General features: G+C 54.5%; 1 protein-coding gene across 1 annotated transcript; it reads left to right on the top strand.

The window, feature by feature from the left end:
* Positions 1-432: 432 nt before the first annotated feature.
* On the top strand, positions 433-10,512 carry LOC113989967 (PTTG1 interacting protein). The gene is made up of 7 exons (XM_027724999.2): positions 433-535; positions 3,130-3,182; positions 4,181-4,289; positions 7,045-7,150; positions 7,258-7,323; positions 8,197-8,243; positions 9,731-10,512. Exons 1-7 carry the CDS (start codon positions 460-462, stop codon positions 9,772-9,774), a joined length of 501 nt encoding a protein of 166 aa, XP_027580800.1. The 5' UTR covers positions 433-459; the 3' UTR covers positions 9,775-10,512.
* The last annotated feature ends 2,227 nt before the right edge of the window (positions 10,513-12,739 follow it).

Below are 12,739 nucleotides of genomic sequence, written 5' to 3' on the forward strand. Positions count from 1 at the left end.
CTCCACTACCGCATCACATCGCGGTGTGTCATGAGAACTAATATGTATTTTAACATCAACGTGCTTCCGTGCTATAAAGAGCGATGAATAAGTGCGTGAGGGGACGCGGGACCCTTTGGGGTCGGTTTGCGCGGGGGCAGCCGGCGGGGCTCCGGTTAACCCGGAGGGGATGCGGGAGGGCCGGTGCCCGTTCTCCTCCTCCCGCGGGGGTCTGGCCCCCTCCTGCGGCCGGGCGCGGGGCTGCGGGGGGCGGCGGGGGGTCCCTCCGGCAGCCCCGCAGGGCTGGCTCCGCCCGGGACAGCTCCCGCACCGCCGCCCCCCAGCCCTCCCTCCCCGTGCCGGCGGGTCGGTCCCGGCAGCCCCGCGCCCCGCGGCCGCTCAGGGGCCGCCCCCGGCCCGCCCCCGGCCGGCCCTACATAGCGGCACTGCCCGCCCCGGCCGGGCCCGCCGCGCTCCGCCATGGCCCCGGCGCTGCCGCTCCTCGCCCTGGCCGTGGCCCTGCTGGCCGCCGCCGCCGCGCAGGACGTGGCGGGAGGTAAGCGGTGACCGCCGGGGTGGGGCTCTGGGCGTCCGAGCAGCCGGCGCTCCCCCGCACAGCACCCCAAAGTCATGGCTGGGCAGTTTCTTTGGACCCCGCGTTTGTGGGATGTCTGGTGCGGGAAGCAGGCGGGCACCCGCTGGGTGCGGGTGGCCACTGGCCAGGGCACTGTGGCCACTCGGAGTAGGGCCGGGCAGTGGGAGATGGGAGGGGAGGCCCTTCCCTGGATGGGAGCTCTGCAGGGTGGGATCTGGCGCAGAACTCCACGGAGTTTTGGAAGGTTGAGTGCTGGAAGTGGGGCTTTGCTCGCCACTTTTCCAGCTTCCACCGCAATGGAACTCTGCGTGACCGGAGAAGCTGTGGCTGCCCCATCCCTGGAACTGTTCAAGGCCAGGTCGGAGGGGGCTTGGAGCAACCTGGTCTAGGGGAAGGTGTCCCTGCCCATGGAAGGGGGGTGGAACTGGAAGTCCTTCCCACCCAAACCAGTCTGTGATTCTATGATTTAGTGATGATAAGGGCTCAGGTGAGAGCTGGGTATGTGTCCTGGCCAGGGGGTTCTTGCTGGGCAGCCAGGCCCCCACTGATGGCCCTTTGGAAGAGATTCTCTTTCAGGGCAGGGGAGACTGGCTGGGGCAGCCTCAACCAGGAACAAGATGGGTGTCATCAGGTCTGGGTGGAGAGCAGTGGGTGTCCAGCTGCCCCTCCTTGGTGGGTGGAGGATGGAGCATAGCCCGTGGGTGCTGTGCCAGGTGGAGGATAAGCTGTAGCAAAGGGTGGGGACAGCTGCCTTCAGGGTGTCCCAAGAAGTCTGCCCACTCTTCCGAGCGAGGAACTGTTCTCCATGTGATGATGTCTGCACGGTGGCTCCTCAGGGAGGAGAGTGAGGACCAGCCTATGTTTTGCTGTCTTCCTTCCTCTCCAAGGCATTCACTTTGTTCCTTTTGTAGCCAAGTGCCAAAAGCATTATCTGGGAGGTTTCTAGTGCAGCAAGAGCTGCTGTCCCATCTCTGACCCTGAGGACTGCAGTGCTTCCTGTGCCATCCTGTGCGAGCTGGCTGGTCCCCTGAGATGGAAAAACTCCAATCCTGCGGGGTCCTGGAAGCAGCCCGTTCCCAAACAGCTGTAATGGGGTGGCTTTGACTTAACGACTTGGAGAATGGTCCCCCAGCTGGGGGTGCCAGGAGAGGGGGAAAACAGAGCCCATTTAGGTCCACAGGCTCTCCTTTGCCCACCGCTGGCCTCCTGTGGTGTGGGAGGGTGTGTTGTGACTTCTGGTAAGAAAACAGTCTCAGGGCAGCACAGGCTCCGTGATGCTTTTCCGGCCTCAGTTGGAGAAATGGGGAAGACGCAGCTTCCCAGAGTGTTTAAAATCTGCAATCTCTGCCTCTCCGGGTGTGGAAACACCCTTATCTGAGCTATGTTAATCAATTGCCCAGTTGTTTGGAGGGCTGCCGGAGCATGTGACTGCTGACAGTGGGTCACAGCTGAGGGTTCCTGTCAGCTGGAGGGAGAAAATGCAGCTTTGCTGCTTGTGAGGGTGGAAAACAAGCACCTCTGGGACTGATTTCTTCCTGATTAAGGAGCTGCGAAGCAGCAATTCTTCATCCACCAGTAAGTGAGCAGTCAGGCAAATTGGTTTGAGTTTTGGTTTTTTGAACCACTGTCAAACAGGCTTAGACTCTTGAGCAGGGGTGAGTTTTAAATGGCTGATTCTCAAGGGCTGGCAAACCACCCTTCCTGAGGATCTGGGGGAGCATACCAGAGAATTGCAGGTGAAAATGCTGTAAGAAGACTTTCCCCAAGAGCTAGCACTGGTGGGAGCTACAGGTGAGCCCAGGAGGGTGTCTGGGCTGGGCCAGCTTGTCCTGTGTTCAGACCTGATCCATTTCCCCGCCCAGCTGACTGCATTCCCTGGGGGATGCCATCATCCGTGATGCCACTAGTCCTGGGAGCCACCTGTGTCTGCAGAGCTGGGGTCTTCCTCTGCCAAATGGGGGTGGAAACAGGTTCTAACTGGGCACAGATTTTGGCTGCAGTGCTGCTCCCATCGCCCAGACTGTGTCCTGCTGAAGGAAGATTTGGATGAATTGGCTGTGGCAGGGTACAGCCCTCATGTGCAGCAGGAGGGCCCCTGCAGGGACTGTGTGTGTTCCCTTGTGCTCCTCTGCTTCTCCTGGTAGTAACTTCCGTGTCTGGGGCTTATTTGCTTGAGCTGCTCCATCATGTGGTGCCACAGGGCTGCCCAATGCTCGCCCTCATCCTCACAGAGTCCCTCTGGACTGACCCTAGCTGTGTCCCCTGGCTGCCCTGCTGCCACAGCAGATGTGCAGGCTTTTAGGGAAATAAAACCCAGGAGAGGAACTCACAGCTCTGGGCTTTGGGTCAGCGGGGCAAGGCAGATAAACTTCCATTAGCATTTGGGCCTCCCACTGTGACCCCAGACAGAAGCTGGCAGCTCTTGCAGAGGCAGCATGCATTTCTGCTGGTCCAGTGGTAGGCAGAGCAGTGGGCAGGAGCAGGCTCACAGGAGCCCAGCGTTTTAAACCATGAAGCTCTTCAAAGTCCTGAGGTGTCTTTTTTCCTTCACACAGATTGTCGCCAGTATACGAACAGGAGCTGTGAGGAGTGCCTGAAAAATGTCACCGTGAGTAGCAGCAGTAAGACTCCCAACCTCTTGCAATGCCTGAAAACGTAATGTGGGCTTGGTGGGGCTGTTGCAGAGCAGTTTCCCTCCTGGAGGGGGCTGTCCTCTGCCCTTGTCCCAGACAGGCTACAAATTCCACTGATCCATAATGGTGAGAGCACCTCCTGGTGCTCTGGGAGGTGGTTGCCAGAAACTCCTTGGGTTTTGTTGTATGGTTTTTGAGTAGAGTAATGGAATTGCTGAGCTGCATTTCACACATGGGGGACACACACAGAGAAGAGGCTGAGTGGGTTGGGCTGGACTGGCTGGTGAAGTTGCCTCTCCACCAGTCTGTGGGTGCTGTGGCGCTGGGTGGATGCAGGATGTGTACCAATGTCCTGCCAGTCTCTGCTGCCTTATCTCTGATATCAGCAAACTTGAACTTGAGTCAGATCTTGCAGCTGATGTAGCCAGAACCAGTTTGACCAAATGCAATGGAATGCTGGGGTTGGCAGTTGGAGCCACCGGGAGAGGCACATGCAGAGCCCTGCAGGTAGTCTGGCTGGGCACACACACCTCTCCTGCTCACCAGCTCTGTGTGGACTGCCTTGTCTCAAAGGCTTTTTTCTTGTCCCAAAATAAACACAAAGGATTTGGTTATTACTACCGTTGTGCAAGCCATGGTGGGATCCTTGGGGCTGTCCTGTTCATGGCCAGTATTTGACTAAATGATCCTTGTGGACCCCTTCCAATTCAGGGTAGTTTATGGTTCCAAGCCGTGAGAAGAATTCTCAGCATCTTTACTTACTCTAAAACTCTGCATTCCCCTTGCCTGCCTCTCCTGGTGTGGCCTGTGCTGACAGAACTCTTACTCCCGAGCATCCCATGGCTGCCGGGTGGTACCTGGCTCTTGGGAGCTGGCAGCAGTGGCCCTGTGCTGCAGCTACCAAAGCAGAGCGTGGCTATTGGCAGCACAGTCATGCACCAGTAACGCTGTGCTACCTGGTTCTGTGTCCTAGTGCCTGTGGTGTGCCAGCAGTAGGAGGTGCATGGAGTACCCCGTCCAAAGAATCCTCCCCCCGGCCGCCCTGTGTGAGCTCCGCTCTGCACGCTGGGGAGTCTGCTGGGGTAAGTGCCTGGCGCTGCAGTGATGCCTGTGTGAGTGCCTGCTGCTGGTGGGAGGTTCCCCTGCCTCCCCATCTCGCTGCCGGTGTAGCAATGACAGGCTGAAGTCAGTCAAGGTTCTGCAAATTTCCTCAAGTGTGGGCGGGGAAGCAGAGTATGAGCAGTTCCCTGCCTTCTGGCGAGTAGGACCTGTGGGGATTTAGCTACTCCAAATACATCCCTTATGCTTTGGTGTGATGAGGCTCCAGACGTGGCTAGCACCTGGGAACAAGAGCGGAAGGTGCTCTGTGGGCAGGTGCCTGTGCAGCCCTTCCTGGTGTCTGAATCCCAGGAGCTCTCTCCTCTGCACCCAGCACATCACTCCATGTGCTGTTTCTGGCTCTTCGTGTCTCGCGGTGTGGCTGCTGTCCCAGCTGGGCTCCTGGGACCAGAGGTGTGACTTCTCTGGAAGTCTGTGTGTGCTTCTAGCGCTGAGTGTGCTGTGGTCCTGTTCAGCTCTTACCCACCTGAGAAAACATTCCCTTTTCCAAATCTACCCTTGCCTGTGCAGGTCCCCTCCAGGAGCTTTTTCTGGTGAACAGCTGACTCTGGTGTTGGCTGTCTCTCCTTCCTGCTGGTCTGTTTCCTGGAGGATTTCTGGAGAAATTGGTGTCTTGTTTAGACCAAGCTTGGTGCATGCTCATTCTCAGACAGGACGCAGCTTTTGGGGGCTGGGGCAGGAAGGAAGCAAGCTGGGGCTTGGTTGCTCTCACCCAACATGATGAGGAGTTTGGAGCTGAACTGTGGTCACCTGTCATCTGCTGTGCTCGAGGCTGGGCTCTCTTCTCTGCCCACAAGAGTTCAAACCGCTCCCATGCCTGTGGAGAAGAATCTCCTCTTTGTGAGCCCTGCAGTGTCATGCTTTTCTGAAACTTCTGCAAGACCTTGAAATACTAGTTTTGATGAGAGTAGCTTCATAAAAGGTTCCATTATAGAAGAATGCATTCCTTAACTTGCAAAACTAGCTTTAGAGGAGATTAGTGCTGTGGGAGATTAGCTCTCACGTGAGTCTGCATTTTTGGTGTGTGTGACTTAGCCTTTATCATCAGCTGGAGGAGTGCCTGGTGCTCTGCCAAAGACCTCTCTGTGTGGGATGGGGAGGATCTGAACCCCAGACTCACCCTGAAAACCGAAGTTTCAGAAGCACTGAGGCTGCTGGAGGCTTTCAAAGCAATTTCAGTGGTGGAGTCAGCTCAGCCTGAAGCACCTAAAAAAGGATCTATTGAGAACAGATACAAGGAAGAAGTTTTTTTACAATGAGGGTGGTGGCAGTTTGCCCAGAAAGGTGGTGAATGCCCCATCCCTGAAAATATTCAAGGTCAGGTTGGATGGGACTCTGAGCAACCTGGTCTATTGGAAGATGTCCCTGCCCATGGCAGGGGGTTGGACTAGGTCCCTTCCAACCCAGACTATTCTGATTCACCCCAATAAGTCTGGCACTGCTGGGTCCTGGCAGTGAGGGGACAGGCAGGCATCTTCTGAAATGCCCTCCAATGCCCCAACATGCTGTGCTTTAGGCATTCCACTGGGCTCATGGCAGAACTGCATGGAAAAGAAGGGATCAGAAGTGCTCCGAGCAGGTTCGGGTGCACTGGGATTCCTGTAACCTGGCTGTTGTGTGGGAAATGGCTCCTAAACAAATATTTCCACAGGCTCAAGTCTCTGAACAGTCTGAATCATACTTGGAAGAAACTCCTCTTTGTTGTTGCCTGAAATCCTTGGCATTTAGATGTGTCTGTTTTGGCTGGTGTCTCTACTGCCTTTACTGCAGGAACTGAGTAGGATGAGCGGGCCCAGGGCTCAGGCTCCTGCTTCACCACCACATCCCAGTGGGTTTCGTGCTGTGTGTGGGTGACAGATCCCCCCAGCTCTGGGGAGACATGGCAGCGGGGTGCAGGAAGCAGCCCTCAGCCTTCAGATGTTTCAGCAGCGTTGCTGGTCTCAAGCCAATAAATCCCAACAGATCTTGTCTCGGTTTGTCTCTTGCCCAAGGACTTCAGACACCCTGAAATGCTCATCTCATCATAGGTGACTTCTGAGGTGGCTCCTGTGGGCACCTCTCTATCAGAGGTTGTTCCTCAGCCCTGAATCCTCCAGTTATTGATTTATTTTTTTTTCCCTTGATGAGTTACTGTTCACCTGGATTAGTGATTAAGACAGATTTGCTCCTGCCAGAGGAGTTTGACCTGAGTGCATTTCTTCTTGCCTTTCTTCACAGCCAGTAACTGAGCACTCCATTTAGCAGCTACATGTACTCACTGGTGTGCACGTGTGGGTGCCAACACTTGGTATATCTACAGCTAACCATGTCCATTTGCTTTCCCAGGTGGTTACACACGTCTCCAGCGCAGTGACTGAAGCTGCTGGTGACAGTAGCTGCATGTTCATAAATAGGACAAGAGGAAATGGTCTCCAGTTGCACCAGGGGAGGTTTAGATTGGGTATTAGGAAAAATTTCTTCACTGAGAGGGTGGTCAGGCATTGAAACAGGATGGTCAGGGCAGTGGTGGAGTCACCATCCCCAGAAGTGCTCAAAAAAACATGCGGCTGTGGCACCTGGGGACATGGTTTACTGGGGCTGGCAGTGCTGGGGGAACAGTTGGACTTGATGACCTTAGAATGCTTTTCCAGTCTTGATGATTCTGTGATCCTGTGATTCTGTACTGTAACTCCAGACAGCTGTGTCTGTGTACTAAACATGTTTTGTCAAATCCTTTAGTGAACTTTGAAGCCCTGATCATTGCGATGTCCGTGGTGGGAGGAACGTTCCTTATCATGTTGGGGGTCTGCTGCTGCTGCTGCTGTTGTAAGAAAAAAAGCAAAAAGCAAGTATCAGGGGGGTTCCCTGTTTGCTCGGAGCAGCTTAGATACAGCCCCGTGCTGTTGCAGAGCTGAGTGCTGAGTGCTGCTAACAGGCTCTTCTGTCTGTCAGGCCAGACAAGGAGGATGAGAGAGCAGCCAGGGAGCGCGAGAAGAGGCGGGTACGGCAGGAGGAGAGGTGAGTTTGTACCACAGGCCCTCAGAATGATTTGGCTCCTGTCTGTGCCATCAGTTGTGATGCCTGGAGGCGTGTGGGGCTTGACACATGCAGTCAGTGGCCGCTTCAGCCCAACTCAAACAGAAACCTCATGAGCAGTGTTCTTCTGGGGTGACTTGTGGATGCAGCATCACAGGAAGGATATCCTTCAGGAAGTATACTGAGATGCTGGAGTGGGTCCAGAGAAAAGCAACGAGGCTGGTGAAGGGACTGGAGCACAAGTGCTGTGAGGAGAGGCTGAGGGAGCTGGGGCTGTTCAGCCTGGAGAAGAGGAGGCTCAGGGGAGACCTCATCACTCTCTGCAACTCCCTGACAGGAGGTTGTAGCCAGGTGGGCGTCGGGCTCTTCTCCCAGGCAACCGGCAGTAGGACAAAAGGGCTCAGTCTTAAGCTGTGCCAGGGGAAGTTTAGGTTGGATATTAGGAAGAAATTCTTTACAGAGAGAGTGATCAGACATTGGAATGGGTTGCCCAGGGAGGTGGTGGATTCACCATCCCCGAAGGTTTTTAAGATGAGACTGGATGTGGCATCAGTGCCATGGTCTGGGAACCACAGCAGGGTTGGACCAAGGGTGGGACTTGCTGATCTCAGAGGTCTCTTCCAACCCGGTTGATTCTCTGATTCTAAGTGTTGTGTATGCGACTCCCCGAGGGCTGCTGACATTTGTGGGCTCTGGTGGTCCCCAGTGTCTCCAGGAGGGTGGGAGATGGGAGGCTGAGCAAACCTCGCAGCCTGGAGTTCCCTTGGTTGGCAATAAGCAAGGAGCTGTTGCTCTTCTTATTTGATTTTGTATCACCAGTCACTGACTCATGGCTTTTCTGTTTTCTTCTTGCAGGAGAGCAGAGATGAAATCACGGCACGATGAAATCCGAAGAAAATATGGTACAGTGCTGACACGAGTGATTCAAACTAAGCTTTAAATGGAGCAGCCTCAGTGACTGTTCCTTGCCATTTTTACAGCTGCAGATGAGACCTGGCCAGCAGGGAAAACGCAGTCCCTGCTTCCCTTGTCTCAGTGAATTACTCTCTGGGAGCAAGTGTGGGGATGCTGGGGTCATGGTGTGTGAGCCCACACAAAAGGACTCTTCCTCCTGGGCAGAGAAGAGGGAGTGTTTAATGCTCCCCAGAACCTGTGCCCTCTGAGCTTGCCACATGGGAGAAGTTGATGGGGCTTGACTGGAGGAGAGAAGCAAAAGCTGGGAGACACAGCATGATTGTAATGCTGTTACCCTTCAGGCACAGTAGCCCTGTGGCCAGCGAGTGGCTGGGGAGCCAGCAGTGTGGGGTGGGGGGCCAGGAAGGAATCAGAGTGCCCACAGCTCAGGAGCACAGAGCAGGCACCAATAGCACCACAGAGCTGGTGTTCTGTGCTGGCAGGAGGTGGCTCAGTGCCCTGGGGGGCACAACCTCCCTCCGGGGGCTGGACTGTCCTTCAGGTGAGTCCCACAGGATTGGGCCAGGTGCAGACCTGCCAGAAGTCTTGGAAGGAAGCAGGAACCAGCCAGTTGCTCAGAGCCAGTGGAGGGGTATCTCCAGCCTGCCCTTTGGGGTGCTGGGGGCTCTGCCAGGGTCTGGTCATGGAACAGGGAGCAGTTGGGCTCATGCACACTGCAGTTGGTGGTTTCTGGCTTTGGGGGGAAGGGCTGTAGGGAAAGCTGGAGACCCTTCCTCTTTCTGCAGCTGCTGCCTGCTTTAAGTCCAGGATGGGCAGGAGATCCAGGGACCTCTGGATGGGCTGGCTTCTCCAGGGAAGGAAGAGCAGGCAGAGCTGTGCCTGAAGGAGCTCTTGGTGAGGGAAGCACCTGCCTGTGGAAGAGCTGTGCTCTGGGACTGTCTTGCCATGTCAGGGCTCTGTCTTGCTGCAGCCTGACCCCTGAGTTTGCAATCTCCTTTCTGGCTGTTCTTCCTCAAAAGTGTTGGGCTGGGAAAGCAGCCAACAGAGTGGCACAGAGGCTCATTGCTGGCCCTGAAGTTAGCCTGATACCCTGCCTTGCTGTCTCCCAGTCTGGATGTAGCAGCAGTAGAGCAAGTCTAAAAACAGTTTTAATTTAATTTGGATCTGGCCTCTCCACTTGTCTGACAGAAGGGGTTTGCAGAGGGAGTGGTCTGGAAGATTAGTCATGCTGCTTTACCTGGACTGTACATGGACTGCCTGGGAGAGGAGTTTGCCATCAGGTCGAGCTTCTTAATGGTGCTTCTTCTTGTGCAGAAGAGGAGAGTGAAATAGTGCTGTGTGCTCAGCTCAAGTAAGAGCAGGTCTTACGGGAGGACCGCTGGATGATGCACAAATGACAGAGCTGTTACCAAGAACTGGGTTTCCCACTGGCCATGACTAGCTGTTGTCTAAATGAATCTCTCCTCTCTTCTAGGCCTGTTCAAGGAAGAGAACCCTTATGCAAAATTTGAGAATTAGCATCTCCAGACCCACCGACCCCCGTGAACAGTGCCTTCTGCAGAGCCAAAAGTCTCCAGGTTTCCCCCCCCATCAGGAGACCACCACTTCAGCTGCCACAGAGGATGAGCCAAATGCTTGGTGGCACCATTGTCCCCACTCTGGGTGCTCGATTTGCCCAGAGCTTTGCTCTTGCCCTGCCGGCGCAAGAAAAAATGGTGGCAATACCAGACAGTGGCACATTTCTTCTCACTCACCCCTGGGGTGGTTGCGGGATCCAAAGCAATGCAAGCAACAGCCCTTGTCCCTGGCCAAGGGCAAAAGTCACCTTTCACATCTCCCTTGCTCCTGCCATGCCAAATACCAAATACACTTCACGCACACAGAGCCAGACTCTTCTGTTTGCCTATTTTCTCCTTTTTTTTCCCCTTCTAGTATATGTAAAAGCCAGCAAGAGTTTCCTGACTTATGGGTCAGCAGGAGGCCTTGGTCGTCACTCCAGGTGCCTGTGTTTATCCCAACACATTAGCATTCCTCTCAAAGAGCACAAGTTTCTGGTAATCTGGGGCTTCCAGGAGGAAGGTCCCACGTGAACCTTCTCACTTGCAACTAATCTGGGGAAATGCCCCAAATCTCCTACCTCTCTGTGCCTTTCTAGAAAGGTGGTCTTGGGCTCAATGGCCACAGCTCTTAGCAATACTATAGGTTTCAGATGCATTTACAGTATGTTGACTCAATATTAAACTGATTCGATTACTATCCTGGTCTGAAAGAGTTTAATTCTGTTTCCGCAGCAGACATGGGTTGGCAGTGATGGCAGATGGAGTCATCACTATTGCATGGCTCTGACTCATCAGGGGTAGCTAGAGGAGGCAGAAGCAAGGCTTGGGCTCTTGCTGGGCTTGAAAGGAAGAGTCTGTTCATGGAGATGTTCAGGTGTCAGGAAAAGCTTGAGATGGGAGTAATGCTGCTCTCTAAGGAAGGAGCTGGGTCTTCCAGCAAGAGCATGGCCTGTGGCACTCCTGGGAGAGAGCCCTTGTCTGGGTGGGGTGACCTGGGGGGTTCCTGGCAGCTGCAGGCACAGACTGAACTCTGAGCTCTGTAAGGGACCTGGGGTGGGGAAGGAGGATTGGAGCCGACTGCTCCGATGTTCTGCACCTGACCAGAACTGGCCGTGCAGCTCCCAGAGCCCCGTGTGCAGGCAGGACATTGACTGTGAGAGTTTGGGCTGTGGCCTCCTGCCAGGCGGGGTGACTCCTCAGGCTGTTGAAGCATTGCTGTGGCTTGGATAAAATGCTCCATCTGCATTGCCAGGCTCATGGACCTCAGCACAAACTGCTCCAGCTGGACTTTGTGAAGCTGAACTGGCTGTAAGCCCTCGCTGCTTCTGCTGCCCTGCCTGGGCTGTGCTGGCAGCCAGGCTCTGGCTGGCTGCTGCCAGGATGCTTGGAGATGCAAGACTTGCAGGTGATTTTTTTTTTTTTTTTTTTTTTTTTTTTAAATCCAGGCTGTCTCTGGCTGCTGCCAGAAGAGACATGGGTGGTAGGAATAAAAGGAATGATTCTGCCAAGCTCTAATGGCTGCTTTCCCATCTTCTGTCCAAGTCAGTTGTCTGGGCAGGGGCTGTGTCCTGGTGCTGCTGATCAGGTGACAGCAGCACATCTGGGTGTACGTGGCAGGGAGATGATGCTTCAAAGACATCCCTTGTGCCTGGGGTTGGTTTGAAACTCCTTGTACGTGGAAAATGAATTGTACATTCCCTGTAATGAGAAGGGAAAGTGCTGATAAGGATGCTGGTTGTGCCCTGGGCTTTACTGGGTGCACTGGCCCAGAGAGGCTGTGGTCCCCCTGCCAACAAAAGGTACAGGGGACACTGTGGGGGCTTTGCTTGGGAACGAACAGTGTACAGGGACAGGTGCTAAAGCTGTTGGAACTGCCTTTACCCCTGCTGGGCTGCTCCAGGTCCCATCCTGCCCTCAGCCTGGGACCAGGATAATCTATTTGGGTTATCTGAGCCCTTCCACTGGCCCCACTCCCAGAACTAAAGGGTGGTGCCTCCAAACCCATCAGGGATGGGGGGGCCCTGCAAGCAGGTTCCCCTTCCTGGGACCCCACTGGTGACAGGCTCTGTCCTCCTCTGCTGAGCCAGGGCAGCAGAGGGACCTGCTCACCTGGGGAACCAGATCCCTGCCTGGACAGAGCAGGGCCATGCCATGCTGCCAAGGGCAGCACCAGCTATCCTGGGCTCCAGCATCCCCATCCACAGAGCTGCCTTCCATAGCTTGGGATGGAGCTACTCCTGATGTTCCTAATTTCTCTTGTGAAGGTTGCTGTGTGCAGGTATTGTTTGGCTGATGTGCTGAAAAGCTGGCGCTGCCTTTCGCTTGGCTGGGCCATGACAGAGAGGAAGCTGTGTCCTTGTGTGGCCGAGTGTTACAATCAGGTTATTAAAATTACTAGAGAGATGTAATTTTTGCCTCTGCCCAAATTAAGATGCAAACAAGACTATACGTCAAAGACAATAGTATGGATTTTTATTTAACAATAAATGTGAGGTAGAGAGAGTTGCCCGCTCAGGTCTGGGACGAAACACGTCCAAAGTGAACCGAGAGCAGAGCCTGGCAGCTAAAAAGACACTTTATTAACTGGTCCTTGGAGAGGCCACCACGATGGAACACTGCCCTGATTGTGGTGGGGGAGCAGACAGCGGTGGGGACAGCATGGCTGAAGGGTGGGACAGTGCCCCACCACCTACAATAGCTGACAACAATAATCACTAGAAGGATGCAGCAGGCAACTTGGAAAGAAGGGATTAATGAGTTGTAACAGGGAGCTTGGCTTCGAGCCACAAAAAAGTTAAACAGCCCTGCACAGAAAGGCCAGAAGCAGCTGGCACTGAGCTGATTCCAACCATGTGATAGGAAAGGTGGGACAAACAGCCAAAGCCCTTGAAGAGATGAAATCTCTGTGAAAGACAGAGCTGTGA

This window comes from Pipra filicauda, unplaced genomic scaffold (genome assembly GCF_003945595.2).
Source record: "Pipra filicauda isolate LSUMZ 115617 unplaced genomic scaffold, ASM394559v2 scaffold90_size2875636_pilon, whole genome shotgun sequence".
Taxonomy (NCBI): domain Eukaryota; kingdom Metazoa; phylum Chordata; class Aves; order Passeriformes; family Pipridae; genus Pipra; species Pipra filicauda.

Coding starts and splice junctions, on each gene's coding strand:
- LOC113989967 (XM_027724999.2), top strand. CDS start 460: ATGGCCCCGGCGCTGCCGCTCCTCGCCCTGGCCGTGGCCCTGCTGGCC. Junction 7,151..7,257: donor TGTAAGAAAAAAAGCAAAAA/GCAAGTATCAGG, acceptor TCTGTCTGTCAG/GCCAGACAAGGAGGATGAGA. Junction 8,244..9,730: donor TGAAATCCGAAGAAAATATG/GTACAGTGCTGA, acceptor CCTCTCTTCTAG/GCCTGTTCAAGGAAGAGAAC.